Genomic DNA, 12,510 nt, shown 5'->3' with positions numbered 1-12,510 from the left:
GCTTTTGAAGCCTCTGATTGAATGTTAGTGTTTTTCACAGTTATCTGATAGCTCACATATCTTCCTAGCTGCCTGCTGTCCTGTCTAGTTCAGTCTTGTATGATTAAAGTCCCTAGAATGTTAATTAATTGTGAGAAGTAATAACAAACGAAAGTATTTTTGAAGGAAGCTTGTCCATGCACTCCATTGGCTCTGTTGTGGGATCATATTCATGTTAAGGAAGGCCTGTGAAGTTCTCAGAGAAGATTGAATGTGCTGTCAAGATTTGTTTTCTTTTTATTAAAACAAGTGGAAAAAATAGTTGATCTCTTTTAAGATAAAGTGTAGGAAAAATGGCATTATGAATAAAACCCAGTTCGCCACAGCAGCATCTGTAACCACAAGCCCTTCTTTTTCTTTCTCCTTCATCACATATCTCTGACTCTCACAGAACCTAATTTCATCCTGCATCCTAATTCCTTCAGTCATCTCAGAAAGTCCCAGGGAGGTTTACTGCATATCCTTTTGACCCCAGCCAGAATGCCACAGGCAGTATCGAGAAAAGGAAGTTAGACCAGAACCCCAGTTGTGGTCCCATTTGTGTCTAGAGGAGCTTCTGCAGGGCTGTTTTGCAGCTCATTGAGTTCCTTTCAGAAGTGGTAGGCATTGCCACACCTGCTTGTCTTTTGGGAGCCTCATTTCGTATGGATTCGTTTCTTTTCTCAAAGTCTCTATTTTGTCATTAATTTTTTTATTACCAGATTTGCTGGAAAATTTGGCTCTAAGGTCCCCTCCCATTGTAACAGAGGGGTGTTTGAGACCTTCACACTCTCCTTTCCTTACTTCCAAATTCTGCCGCAGAGGAAACTGCAAGTGTAAATACAACCTTCCTGTACATAATGATGAATCTTTTGTGGTATGAATGTATGTTGTACCTGTCTGTTCTTAGTGTGATTTAACATTTGGAAATGCAGCCCTTCAACCCTTATGCTTCAGTTTTGCCACCTGTAAGTTAGAATTAATACTTTCCATCTTCAAAAGACTGCTTTGAGAAATGTCGTTGGTGTATATAAAATAATGATGGAATATTTCCTGAGATTAGAGTCCTTTGGTGTTTTGCTTTTTATTGTGGAGATGGCTAATGTTACTTGTATTTTGTAGACCAAATAAGCTGAGTTTCCTTTTACAGGTCTGTGACTCCTATCCTACAGAAGTGTATGTACCAAAGTCCACGACTGCGCACATCATAGTGGGGAGCTCTAAATTTCGGAGCCGAAGGCGTTTCCCAGCTCTTTCCTACTATTGCAAGCATAACAACGTAAGTGTGAGTTTGTAGCTTTGAAGTGTTTGCTTATTTTGGCCTTGCTTTCATAATTCTTCTAGTAAGATTTCACAAGAAGAAATCAGGGATTTTTGTATTAAAAAAAATAAAAATAGAAGGTGGTTAGTGTAGTCTGGTTAGTGTGGTTTGTGCATATGGGCACACACTGAAATTATGGTTGGTTCATTGATAGGCATTTAATGCAGTCATTCAAACTCAGCTTCATCATCCAGCTGACACAAAAAAATGTGATCCCTGTGTTACAAGGAAGCTGAGTAGTACAAGAGGTCCTGGTGGCAGGAGAGTGAAGGCCAATGGCAGATGACTGGAAGGAGAACAGAGCAATTTAGGATCTGGTCGCTACAGCCTGAGAGCAAGCCAAAGAGGAGAAAAACTATACTTGCAGCAATTAAAAAATCGGAAGTAGCCTTTCGAGAAAAGGTGTGTGAATAGACCCAAAACGGATGGATGAAAGAGCTACCAAATTCTGGCTGAGCAGCGTGTCGTGGCTTTGTTGAAGAGGCTCTCCTTGTCTGTAAGAGCAAGGAGTGCCACCTTCTCCTCTCCATGAGAGATACTCTCAGGGCTGATTGAGGAACTGCCTCACTTGTCCATAATGATTTGGAAAAAACTCCGTACCTAGACTATTTGCACTTCTGTTTCTGGCAGCTGAGGTAAAGGAGATTCTTGGACTGAAGGATCCCATGGACTGGGTGTTTTCACATTTTGTGTCCCAGCCCCCTAGAGACTGGCTAAGCTCAGCTATGACTACCAGTTAGGAGAATGGTGTCCCCTTTGTCCTCACAAAGGATCTGTGTGTCTGATATCTCGTCCTGCATGCATTGGTGTAAGTTGAGTGTAATCAGTATCATAACTTCGAAGAGAGAGTGACAGTGCTAAAGGACCCATTCTTCCTGCTACATCAGTGTTCTTGTGGTTGCAATGTTGTACTCATCACGTCCTCTAGAGATCACCTTTTGAGTTATTCTACATTAGGGGAAGACTATATTTAAAATAGCTCTAAAACTTGGATTCAATGCCCTGGGTCAATGGGCTTGTATTTTAAAATGAATCCTTGCCTTTTAAAAATGAATTTGTTGAGTGACATGTAATTCATTCTACCATTCTGCCCTTCCAATATAACTGTACACCTACAGAAACGTCTAATGAGCTGTTTTAATGTGTGCTTCTGCATGCTAAATAATTTCTGCTTCCTAATGATGTTGATTTTTTGTTTGTTTTTCTGCAGGCGTCCATATGTAGAAGCAGCCAGCCTTTATCTGGCTTTAGTGCTCGATGCCTTGAGGACGAACAGATGCTCCAGGCCATTAGAAAAGCAAATCCAGCAAGTGATTTCCTATATGTTGTTGACACTCGGCCCAAAGTAAGTACAGTGAATTTCTTGTGCATAGCAAGACTGAACCTGTGATGAATACAGTAGGGAAGATGCACAGCCCAAATGCCTGACCATACTTATGATTTCAGTTGCACCTGTGTAACTCCACAGGTAAATCAGGATTTATCAGGGAGATCTTAACTAAGAACCTTGCCCACATTTTTATCTCTTAGATATTTTTTCTTTACACTGAGCTTTTCTATTTTTTATTATTAACAATATTAAGGTACAGAGAAGTAAATAACCTGGAATAGTAACTGTTTCCACACACAAAGGAGCTGTCAGTAACTATATTACTGAGCCTTGGGAAAAATAATTCCCATTATAGAACTGTATTTACAGTTGTTTGTAATGTTGCAAACCTCTGCCTGCTTATACTAAAATTTCCCATGCAAGATTTCTCCTGCAAGTGGGAAAATTTCAATGACTTCTGCATAAGACTAAGGAAAGACCATTTACTGTGGTTACAGGAATTGAGGAGACCATCTTTGAATATCTCCAGCACTTTTGTGTTTTTGAGAGAGAATCTGAGTATGGTAAACAGTGATCTCAGATGCCATATCTCTATAATTTATTAAAATCTTTGAACAAGATAAAAGTTTTATGAAATATTGCTATGTGCAGAAACACAGAAACTCAATAATGATGTAGAAGAGGTTGCTAAAAAAGCTAAAAAAAGAGGAAGCTAAAAAAACCCTTGTGTCCAAATTTGGCATGCTAGCAAATAGCTTGAGGTGACGTGGACTAGATAGGCTTCAGTGTCTGGAGGTGGGAGCAGAGATACATTCTTTCTTATACTATCAGTAACTCACCTGTTGAAGTTACCAAAGCATCAGAAGAAAAGAAACCCAAGAGCCAAATCTCCACAAAATCCCTGCTAGATGAAGAGTGAGCTATAACGGGGAAAAGGAAAAATGAGAGCAAAAGCTTGAGGAAAAGGCACGAGGAAGCTGTTTCAGCATCCTGAGATCAGAAGACAGAGCCTGAAAGGGCAAGGTGGCTAAAGCTGAGCAATATGAGAAATGGAACAGGGAAGGGCAAACTTGGCAGACTTTCTTCAGGAGCCAGTCAGCAGGTTAAAACTGTTTGCTTTCATTGAATTTCTCTGGGAAAAAAGAAGAGTTCTTATGTAAAGAAATTTGTTTGCACAGATTCCTACTTATCTCTGTCAGGGCTGCAGGAACAGACTGATTTTCTAAAGCTCCTGTGATCTCAGGTGCCAAATACAGTCTTGTTACAGCTGTTACAGTTAATTTTGCAGCTCCTAATGCATGTATAAATCTATAGCATGTAGGAAGTGATAGATACCAGTGCAAGCTGTTCCTGGCATTCCTCAGAGAACCTGTACAAAATGCAAAGGTAAGTTACTGAGTCTGCTGCAAAGTTTCCCATTGCTCTAGGAAGCTAAAAAACTACCTGCCTCTTCTCTCATCAGAACTGGTTCCTTGCAAAGATGATGAATATTGATGGGCCAGCAAATTCAGTGTTCCCAAGTGCTCTTCCTATGCTGACCCTCACTGTGCTTGATAATCTTCAAAGCAAAAGCTTTGGCTGCAGAAGAAAACCTTGTTTTCACTTTGTTTAATATACCAGGATGACCACGTGCAGAGCTTTACTCAGGCTACTGCCTTTCTTCGTTTATTCCTTCCTCTATGTGTTTACAGAAGAAGCTGATTTAAACTTAATGCTGATGAGTGAAACAAATTCATTCTATAGCTCTTTATAACAAGAGAGGACTGGGTTATCATCCACATTAAAGATGATGCCAGGAAATCTGGCAAGTGAGGTCTGTTCCCATTAGAGGTTGTCTCCTCTTTTTCACTGAGATTGAGCAAGGACAAGCTCAATTTAGAGAGCTTTACAACACTACTTTAAGAGCAACAGTTGAAATTTTGGTAGGTGATGTGGAAAACTTGTTAGTAAATATTGTGGCAGCTGCAAAGTTTGGCAACAGGCAATATTTAAAATAATTGAGTGTCAGAAAGCTTTGCAAATTTAACCTTATATTTATTTGCTTTTAAAGAGGGCTATTTCAGACTGCCTTAATAAAAGGTTTCTCTGATAAAATTGCTCTGCAGCAGAGACAGTTAATAGCATTTATTGTACTGAGGATTGGGTCAGTTAGGGGGTAGATGTTTCTCATTTAGGGTTTAACGAGTTTGTGATGGCTTAGACTCGTGTGGAGATCTTTCTTCTTGAAGCTACGTGCTATTGCAGAGAGAGACTGCTTAGTTTTATTTATATTAGAACACTGATACCTACTTCAAAAGAGACAGATTAAGATTCAGCAGATAATTTGTATCTTTCTAGAAAGTCACACTGTGGACTCTGTCCTGAAAGGACGTGCTGTTGGCAGGCTGTATCTTTTCTTTGTCTGTTGATAGTCAAAACATGAGCAGGATGCTGGTTGATAGAGAAGAAGCCTGCACTTTTTTTTGCCTACACTTTTTCCTGAATTGCATACTACAAATTAAAAGAAGTTTTACACAGGACTTGAGCAAATTAAAAATGCTGAGGTTTTGCATAGGTTCCTATTTTAGAGTATGGTTCCTTCTGTTGCATGATTAAATTAATGCAATATTTTAATTCCTAATGGTGGTCCACAAATGTAACTGTGTATTCCTATTGCCAAGTTCTGCTCATGGGAATGGATGCACTAGAAAGTGTGAAGAGGAGAAAAAATCGCCTATCTTCACATATTAAATTGGACAGAATAAAAGAATTGAAAAGCGGTCTCACTTGTGTGTTTGCTTATGTATCTAAAATGAAATTGTAATGCCGTAAAAAGCTTTTAGTCTTCAGCTGTTTCCTTTGAAAGTTATGGGGTCAAATTTGAACCATGGAGACCTATTTTGACATGATGCAAAAAAGCTAGACTTGTTCATCTTTGTTGGGATGAGGTGGCAGCAGACAGTCAGTCTTACTCACCTGCATGCATTTGGCTCCAAATTAAAATTGAATATTGGGAGTATGTGTGTTTGGGGTGGAAGACATCAGAAAGAGACACATTCTTGTATATCCTATGATACCATTAGCTGAGTACTGAAGTATATCAGTTTGAGTTTCAGAAGTGACCACAGAAACAGCACATCAATAGGACTGCCTGTGATACTGGGAAATGAACTGGAAATGAAGTTATCTGCATCACCTCTTATCCCCTAAACAATACCTAAGAGTAGCTTTGTTTTGATATTTCATGGGCACTGGCTCTCAGTGCAGTGAGGATGAGCCACTTTTTGTCCAACTGATACCTCAAAAGGTCCCTCCAGAAGCTTTGTTAGTGCCCTCCAGTCTGGTCTGGGTGTGCACTGTCCCTTGTCATTTAGTTCTTAAATCTTTCCTGAGCAGCAGCTGTTGGTTATGGTTGGAGGTGTGGAGGTTCTGCAGCATGGGCCCCTGTTACTGCTGGAGCCTTCATATTTCTTGGGAAGTTCAAAGGCTCCCCAGCCTTACAGTGTGCATTTCATAGAAGATCAGGGACGTTACGCAAAAACACAATTTCTTTCTATTGGACACTGAGATTTTGCTGTAATAAAAATAGATAGGGTAATAAAGTTAAAGTACTTAATTCATTTCTGTCTGCTCTAGTTTACAGCCCAGAGATAAAAATTTGGCTTGGCAGATAGTTTTCCCCCCCCCCCCAAGAATTTCAAAGGAGGGAAATTAAGCATTAAAAAAAACCCCTAATTTTATGCTTGGGAAAACTGAAGAAGCATTTAGTGACTTTCCCATGCCAGGAAGCAAGTAACAGATTCAAAGGCAAAACTCTAGCTTCCAGTTGAATGTATTTTTTGCTGAAGCATAGCAAGATATTTGATAGAGCTGCATTGCAGATGAAAATATTTGTGGTAATTCTGTCAATTCAAATATTTTGTGGTCTTACACAACTAGAGTCAAGCTAGTATAAACTCAGGAAAAACTATTCCAACTCTCTCTTTGTTATTCTGAGGTTCAAAGAAATAAGCTTTATCAACTTTTCAATGATTTGAGTGGTAAAACACAGTAACTTGGGCAGCATGACAGTGTACATACACTATGAAACAGTGGCATGGCAGAGAAGACACTGCCACCTCCTGGGTATCTTCTGCTAGTAAACATAATGCTGATCAAAAATAGAATAGTTTTTTAAAAACAAAACGTTTTTGTGTCAAATGAAGTTTCACTCAAAGTATGCGAAGGAGAGATCAGAGCCTCAGCAACCCCGTGCCCTGCGATAGGGTGTACACAGACCCCCAATTCCTAACCCGTTGTGTTGACACTCTGATAATTGCTTCTTGTGCCTGATTTAAGTCAGTCTGATTTATTGCCATAGACCGTGAGTTTTGTTTTGAAAATAATGTTTGATAGTGGTTTTCATCCAGTTTTCCCTGTTTTTCAGCTCAATGCAATGGCAAACAGAGCAGCAGGGAAGGGATATGAAAATGAAGACAATTACTCCAACATCAAGTTTCAATTCATAGGCATTGAGAACATCCATGTCATGAGAAACAGTCTGCAGAAAATGCTTGAAGGTAATGTCTTTTTTATTGAAAACTAGAGGAAAGATTTCATCCTTCTGTCATACAAATCAGGGTAACTGCTCTGAAATCAACAGCAGTGAAAATGGGTATGAACAGAGAGCTTTGCCCGTTGCAGCCGCATGCAGCTGCCTGCTGGTAAATGGGACTTGTGCAACGGAGCATCATTGCAACTACTGGTGATTTCCTAATTCTGCACACTAAGCTCAGAAAACCTTTGGTTTAATTTTTTTTGTATTATTTATCTGGTCAAGTAGGTAGTCATGCATTTTAGACTTTGAATTTTAACAGAAACTTACTCATGCCCTGTATAGAGCGTGTCACATCAAGATTATTTATGAAACTCACAGTCAATGGGTGTAACCATTCAGCACCTTCATAATCCCATGGAAAGTAATAGTAATTGCTTTATAAATACTTATCAATGTATAAACGAGCACATCTTTACTGCCATTTGAGTATATTACTGTTTAGAGGCCTTCTGGGAAAAGCGTAAGAACAAATAAGCCATCCTTGACCCTCAATGACATGTGGATTTTTAACAAGCTGATAGTGCTCACTCCACTCCAGACTCTCGGTATTTACTTCATTTATCAGCAGCATCTCCTAGATCAGCCTGATCTGGCTATGCCTGACTTGACACTCTACCCCCCCTCATATATTCTTCATCCATCTTTCATTATCTGTATGCAAATGTGAATTTTAGATCTAAGAAGGGCTTACACTTTCCACAACAGGAGAGCTGTACTCTGTTTTCCAGTAAGAGCAGTTTATGAAAACCAACAGTAAAGTGTGATACAGGCAAAACAGTTACTCCCTTCTGGACATATTTTTACTCAATTCCTTGGTCTAAGTGTCTCGAGAAAGAAAGTAGAAGGATTTTTAGTTCGCTACAAAGTCTTGTTCAGCTAGGAGAAATGCTGGGTGAATAAACCTGTTCCTTTATTTATTCAGCTTAAGACTATCAAAGTTAAAATAGTAAACACGCAGCCTGGCTGCATGGGACAGTGTCATGTTATTTCTAAGCCAAAAATTCGTGAGACAGGCTCATGACCCAAACTGACATGTAACGAGGTAATTTCTAATGCATTTAACACTTCAGGCTGCTTGGCGGGTGTAACTTCTTAGCATCTATTTTTAGATAAGCCATATGCTCAAAACATCTGCTTTTTTTGTAGGTTTTATATTTGCTATGTTGAAATATCTTATTTAGCGACCTGGCTGATTGGAGTAAATATTAGAGAAGTTAAATCCATGATTTCAAGCACTTTAAGCTTTCAAGTAGTTGGAGTTTTTTTATAATCCTGTAACTTTCAGTGTACAAGCAGGGCTTTTCTCATATAAGGGGCTGTGTAGTTTTAATTTTTTTTCCATTTGTATCAGTGTTCCTTCATCTGTTTCCCTGGTGGTTTTTTATAAGGGTATTTATTACTTGACCTGTGCATACAAAGGCAACCAGAACCAAAAAGGCTGTCAAGGACGATGACGGCATACATTTAGTATGGCTTTAAATTTTTATCAAGGATTACTTAAACATACCCAAGTGAATTTCTAAGGTAAAACATCACACTACAAAATTACAAAATATGTCTGCTGCTCGTGATCTGTTATGAGATGTTACAAGACACATAAAAACCTTTGAAAAGACTGATGAAAACTGATTTTAGTTTGACGTGTGTATTATTAACTGTATTGTTCCTTGGAAGTGTACAGGATGGGAAAGAGGACATCAAGGCATAATGGGTCTGATGTGTTGCAGGAACGCAAGGGCAATTTTATTCAACTTACTGGAATTAAGAAGTGAAGGTCAGAGGATCTTTTTCACATGAGAGGCTGCAGATTATTTTCAATTGATTATTCAGTTTTCCATTAAACATACATGTATATTAGGAATGTGTTCATTTCAATGATGTTTCTTAAGGAAAAAGCTGAATAAACTAATTTATATTTATAATAATGTCAATAATTTATTGGAGTAGGTAAAAAAATTAGTTTCACCTTTGTGATTTTACCGACTTTAATTCTAGCAGTGTTATGTATCATAACCTTAACATGTATTTGCTCCTGTATAATGTTAATTTTTGGCAAAATATATTAGCATTATAAAATGATTAAATTTGTAGGATAATGAGATTTTTTTCAGAATATGCAAAAAATGTTGAGATTTGACTGTACTCTGGAAGCAAAATGCATTTCAGCATGCTGGAATTTCCTTCCAGAAAAAAAAAACGTTTTACTTTTGTCTCTGCTGCCTCATATAGCTTTAGTATAGTATTGATTTTTTTTTTCATTCAAAGAGGTGTGTATGTGAAGATACTTGTGATAATTTTGATCCTATGCACAGCCTCCTTGAAATAATGTTTAATGTTAAAAGGAATCATAGAATAATGGAATCATGAATGGTTTGGGTTGGAAGGGACCTTCAAGATCATCCAGTCCAACCCCCCTGCCATAGGCAGGGACACCTCCCACCAGACCAGGTTGCCCAAAGCCCTGTCCAACCTGGCCTTGAACACTTCCAGGGAGAGAGCATCCACAACTTCCCTGGGCAACCTGTGCCAGTGCCTCACCACCCTCACAGTAAGGAATTTCTTCCTAATATCTAGTCTAAATCTACCCTTTTCCAGTTTAAAACTGTTACCTCTTGTCCTATCACTACATTGCTTGATAAAGAGTCCCTCACCATCTTGCCTGTGTGCCCCCTTTAAGTACTGCCATAAGGTCTCCCCGAGGCCTTCTTTTCTCCAAGCTGAACAACCCCAAAATGTTGCAGAAGGACTTTTCTCAGTCAAGGTTGCTTCAAGAGCTGACTGAGGCCACTCTTTGGTATTTATGATGGGTGAGCTTTGCCATACTTCCAGGGGACAACCAAGACTTGACCCCTGTTTGTTGTGCATAGCCATGATAACCCTACATGCTCCCTGTCTGTATTTAAACAGCAGAAAGGAGCTTCTCCTCCCCTCGTACCAGGAGCACTAGTTGCTGATATAAGAGGAGCCCTCTGGTCCTTGGACTTGAGCGACAGATCATTCAGAAGGACAGCCTTAGGATGTGGCCCACAGCATTTACTCCTTCCTCTACCGATGGCCACACTGTCAGAAATGGCGGGACTGGTCCAGCATCCCCCTCTGGTACTTTTGTTGGTGGAAGAGGCAGTTCCCACCATGTGCCCTGTTTCTTCTTCGCTCCTGCAGAAGGGAGCAGCGCTGGGTTGCTGTGAGCTCTTCCCAGGGGCTCTTGATTTTCCTTTGCCCACACAGCGAGTGCAGCAAGTTTTATTTCTCCAAGATTTTGGTACCTTTTTCACCAAGATGGAAACACTTTTACCACTTAAGATAAGCCTCATAATTGAATCCATAATTGAACTCAGTATTAAAGTCTGGATCAGTAGCCAAAATAATGTGAAACATACAGTGTATGCCTTTAGGACACTCTGAACTTTGCTCAGTGGTCAGTAAATATTGGTAGTGGGAATGAGCAAAGCACTTTCAGCCTTGCCTTGGGTTTCTGTAAACAGAGACAGCAGCTTCATCCAGAATTCAGCTACTAATTGGTCATGCTTCCATCTGCACAGGAGTATTAATCATGGGAAAAGCTGTTTGCTCTCAGTGCTGCTATCTATGCTTTTTTATAAATATCCTTCAAAAATGACTTTTAAAATAACCATCTGGAAGAGGCCCTGAGTACTAAGATTGCAAGACTTTGTATGGACACATTAGGCTATTCTGCCCCTGAATTAAACAGAGTTAAGATAGTCAGACATGTTCATATGTGGTATAAACTCTGACATTGGCTGGAAATTAAATTCCAGTTACATTGAAGGAAACTGAAGTTACGCCACTAGTCATAATGGCCATCATTAACTGAGTCTTTTAGGAGATTTCCAGAGGAAATTTGTACATCCATGATTAATTCACAGATCATACATTGACTCAGTAACAACCATGACAGTTTTCACTGTATTCCTTAAATGAGTTTCATTGGTTAGTGTCTTTTTCCTTAAAAGACAGTATAATTCTTCATGGACCCAATTAAATGTGTAGTCTGTTTATGGGGGGAATTTAGTATCTCACTGTTGAAAATTGCTCAAATTTTCAAATATACTCAAATTTTGTTGAGTATTTGTTTGCTGCTGGATTGAGGTATCTGAAGTAGATTCCGATTGCTTTTTTTTTCTTCTGATGTCACAAACTGTGATATTAAAAAACCAGACACTTGAATACAGGATAGAAAATGTAAAAACTTGGAGATTTTTTTTTTCTTTGAACAAGGCATAATGCTTGGAAGGTTTTCAGGAAGATATTTTCCTTGCTGAATTATGGCTTTTCCTCACCGTCAGAATACTTTCTGGCTATAAGTGAAGTTTTAATAAGGTTTCAATCAGGGATGGGGAACTGTTGAGTGAATCACTTTGTCTCAAACACCATCATCTGTGGTGATGCTGAAGGCTGAGTTTGGTGGTCCTGCTCTTACAGAGCTTCATCACCAAATGTGGTGGGAATAGGAGGCTGTGGCACCCCTTAGGTGGCTGTCAGTCTGTCAAATGCTTTCTGTTTCAAAGCCTTCATTATTAGACAGAAGATCCCCTCTCGGGCTTGAAAACTTCGCTCCCAACACAATTTTGGAAAATCTGTGCTGCACAGAAGGATGCATTTGATAAACTGTGTGCAACAGGCTTTGTAACAGATTCTCTTTTTAAATTAAATCATCATATTGAGTGAAATTTCACCATCTCCATTTCTCAAATATATGGTTTTTTTCAGTGTTAGACTATGAAGTAGCCATTATTTTCAAAACATGGATATTTTACACAAGGGCTGTCAGTGAAAACTAAAGGGACTGTATTTACTGAATGTTTAAGATATGGCTTATTTTGCAGTTTGTGAGCTGAAATCGCCTTCAATGAGTGACTTTCTGTGGGGCCTAGAAAACTCTGGCTGGCTGAAGCATATCAAAGCCATTATGGATGCTGGCATTTTTATTGCAAAGGTAACGTGTGTAAAATGAAAACAAAACTTGGACTAACCAGATACAGAAAGTGAGGACCAAATTCTCTGCTTGTGGGTAACTTCTGTTACCTTCAGTGATGTTTTATCTGAAATAAAACCCCATCTTGCAATGCTTCATATAAGAGGAGAGACGATTCTTAGGTGCTGCCATGTGGACATTTTGCTAATATGGTAAAATAAAGTTTGTGTTCTTCTCACTGAAGAATTCAAATGTACTAAAGGCTCTGCTCACTTGTATCTTGTTGTGCTGGGTATTTGAATGCCCTTACTTTGCTCCCCAGCAGCATT

At 39.1% G+C, this 12,510-nt stretch overlaps 1 protein-coding gene across 1 annotated transcript in view; it reads left to right on the top strand.

Moving 5' to 3' along the window:
- Positions 1 to 12,510, top strand: part of MTMR7 (myotubularin related protein 7) — a 38,016-nt gene that overhangs the window by 17,208 nt on the left and 8,298 nt on the right. Inside the window, exons 5-8 of the mRNA XM_010187932.1 lie at positions 1,169 to 1,297; positions 2,550 to 2,684; positions 7,075 to 7,207; positions 12,093 to 12,202. Coding sequence (XP_010186234.1) covers positions 1,169 to 1,297; positions 2,550 to 2,684; positions 7,075 to 7,207; positions 12,093 to 12,202 — 507 coding nt within the window. The remainder of the gene's footprint in view (positions 1 to 1,168; positions 1,298 to 2,549; positions 2,685 to 7,074; positions 7,208 to 12,092; positions 12,203 to 12,510) is intronic.

This window comes from Mesitornis unicolor, unplaced genomic scaffold (genome assembly GCF_000695765.1).
Source record: "Mesitornis unicolor isolate BGI_N332 unplaced genomic scaffold, ASM69576v1 scaffold29187, whole genome shotgun sequence".
In the NCBI taxonomy this organism is placed as follows: Eukaryota; Metazoa; Chordata; class Aves; order Mesitornithiformes; family Mesitornithidae; genus Mesitornis; species Mesitornis unicolor.
The sequence above is the reverse complement of the archived record's forward strand: the minus strand, read 5'-3'. Positions and strand labels throughout refer to the sequence as shown.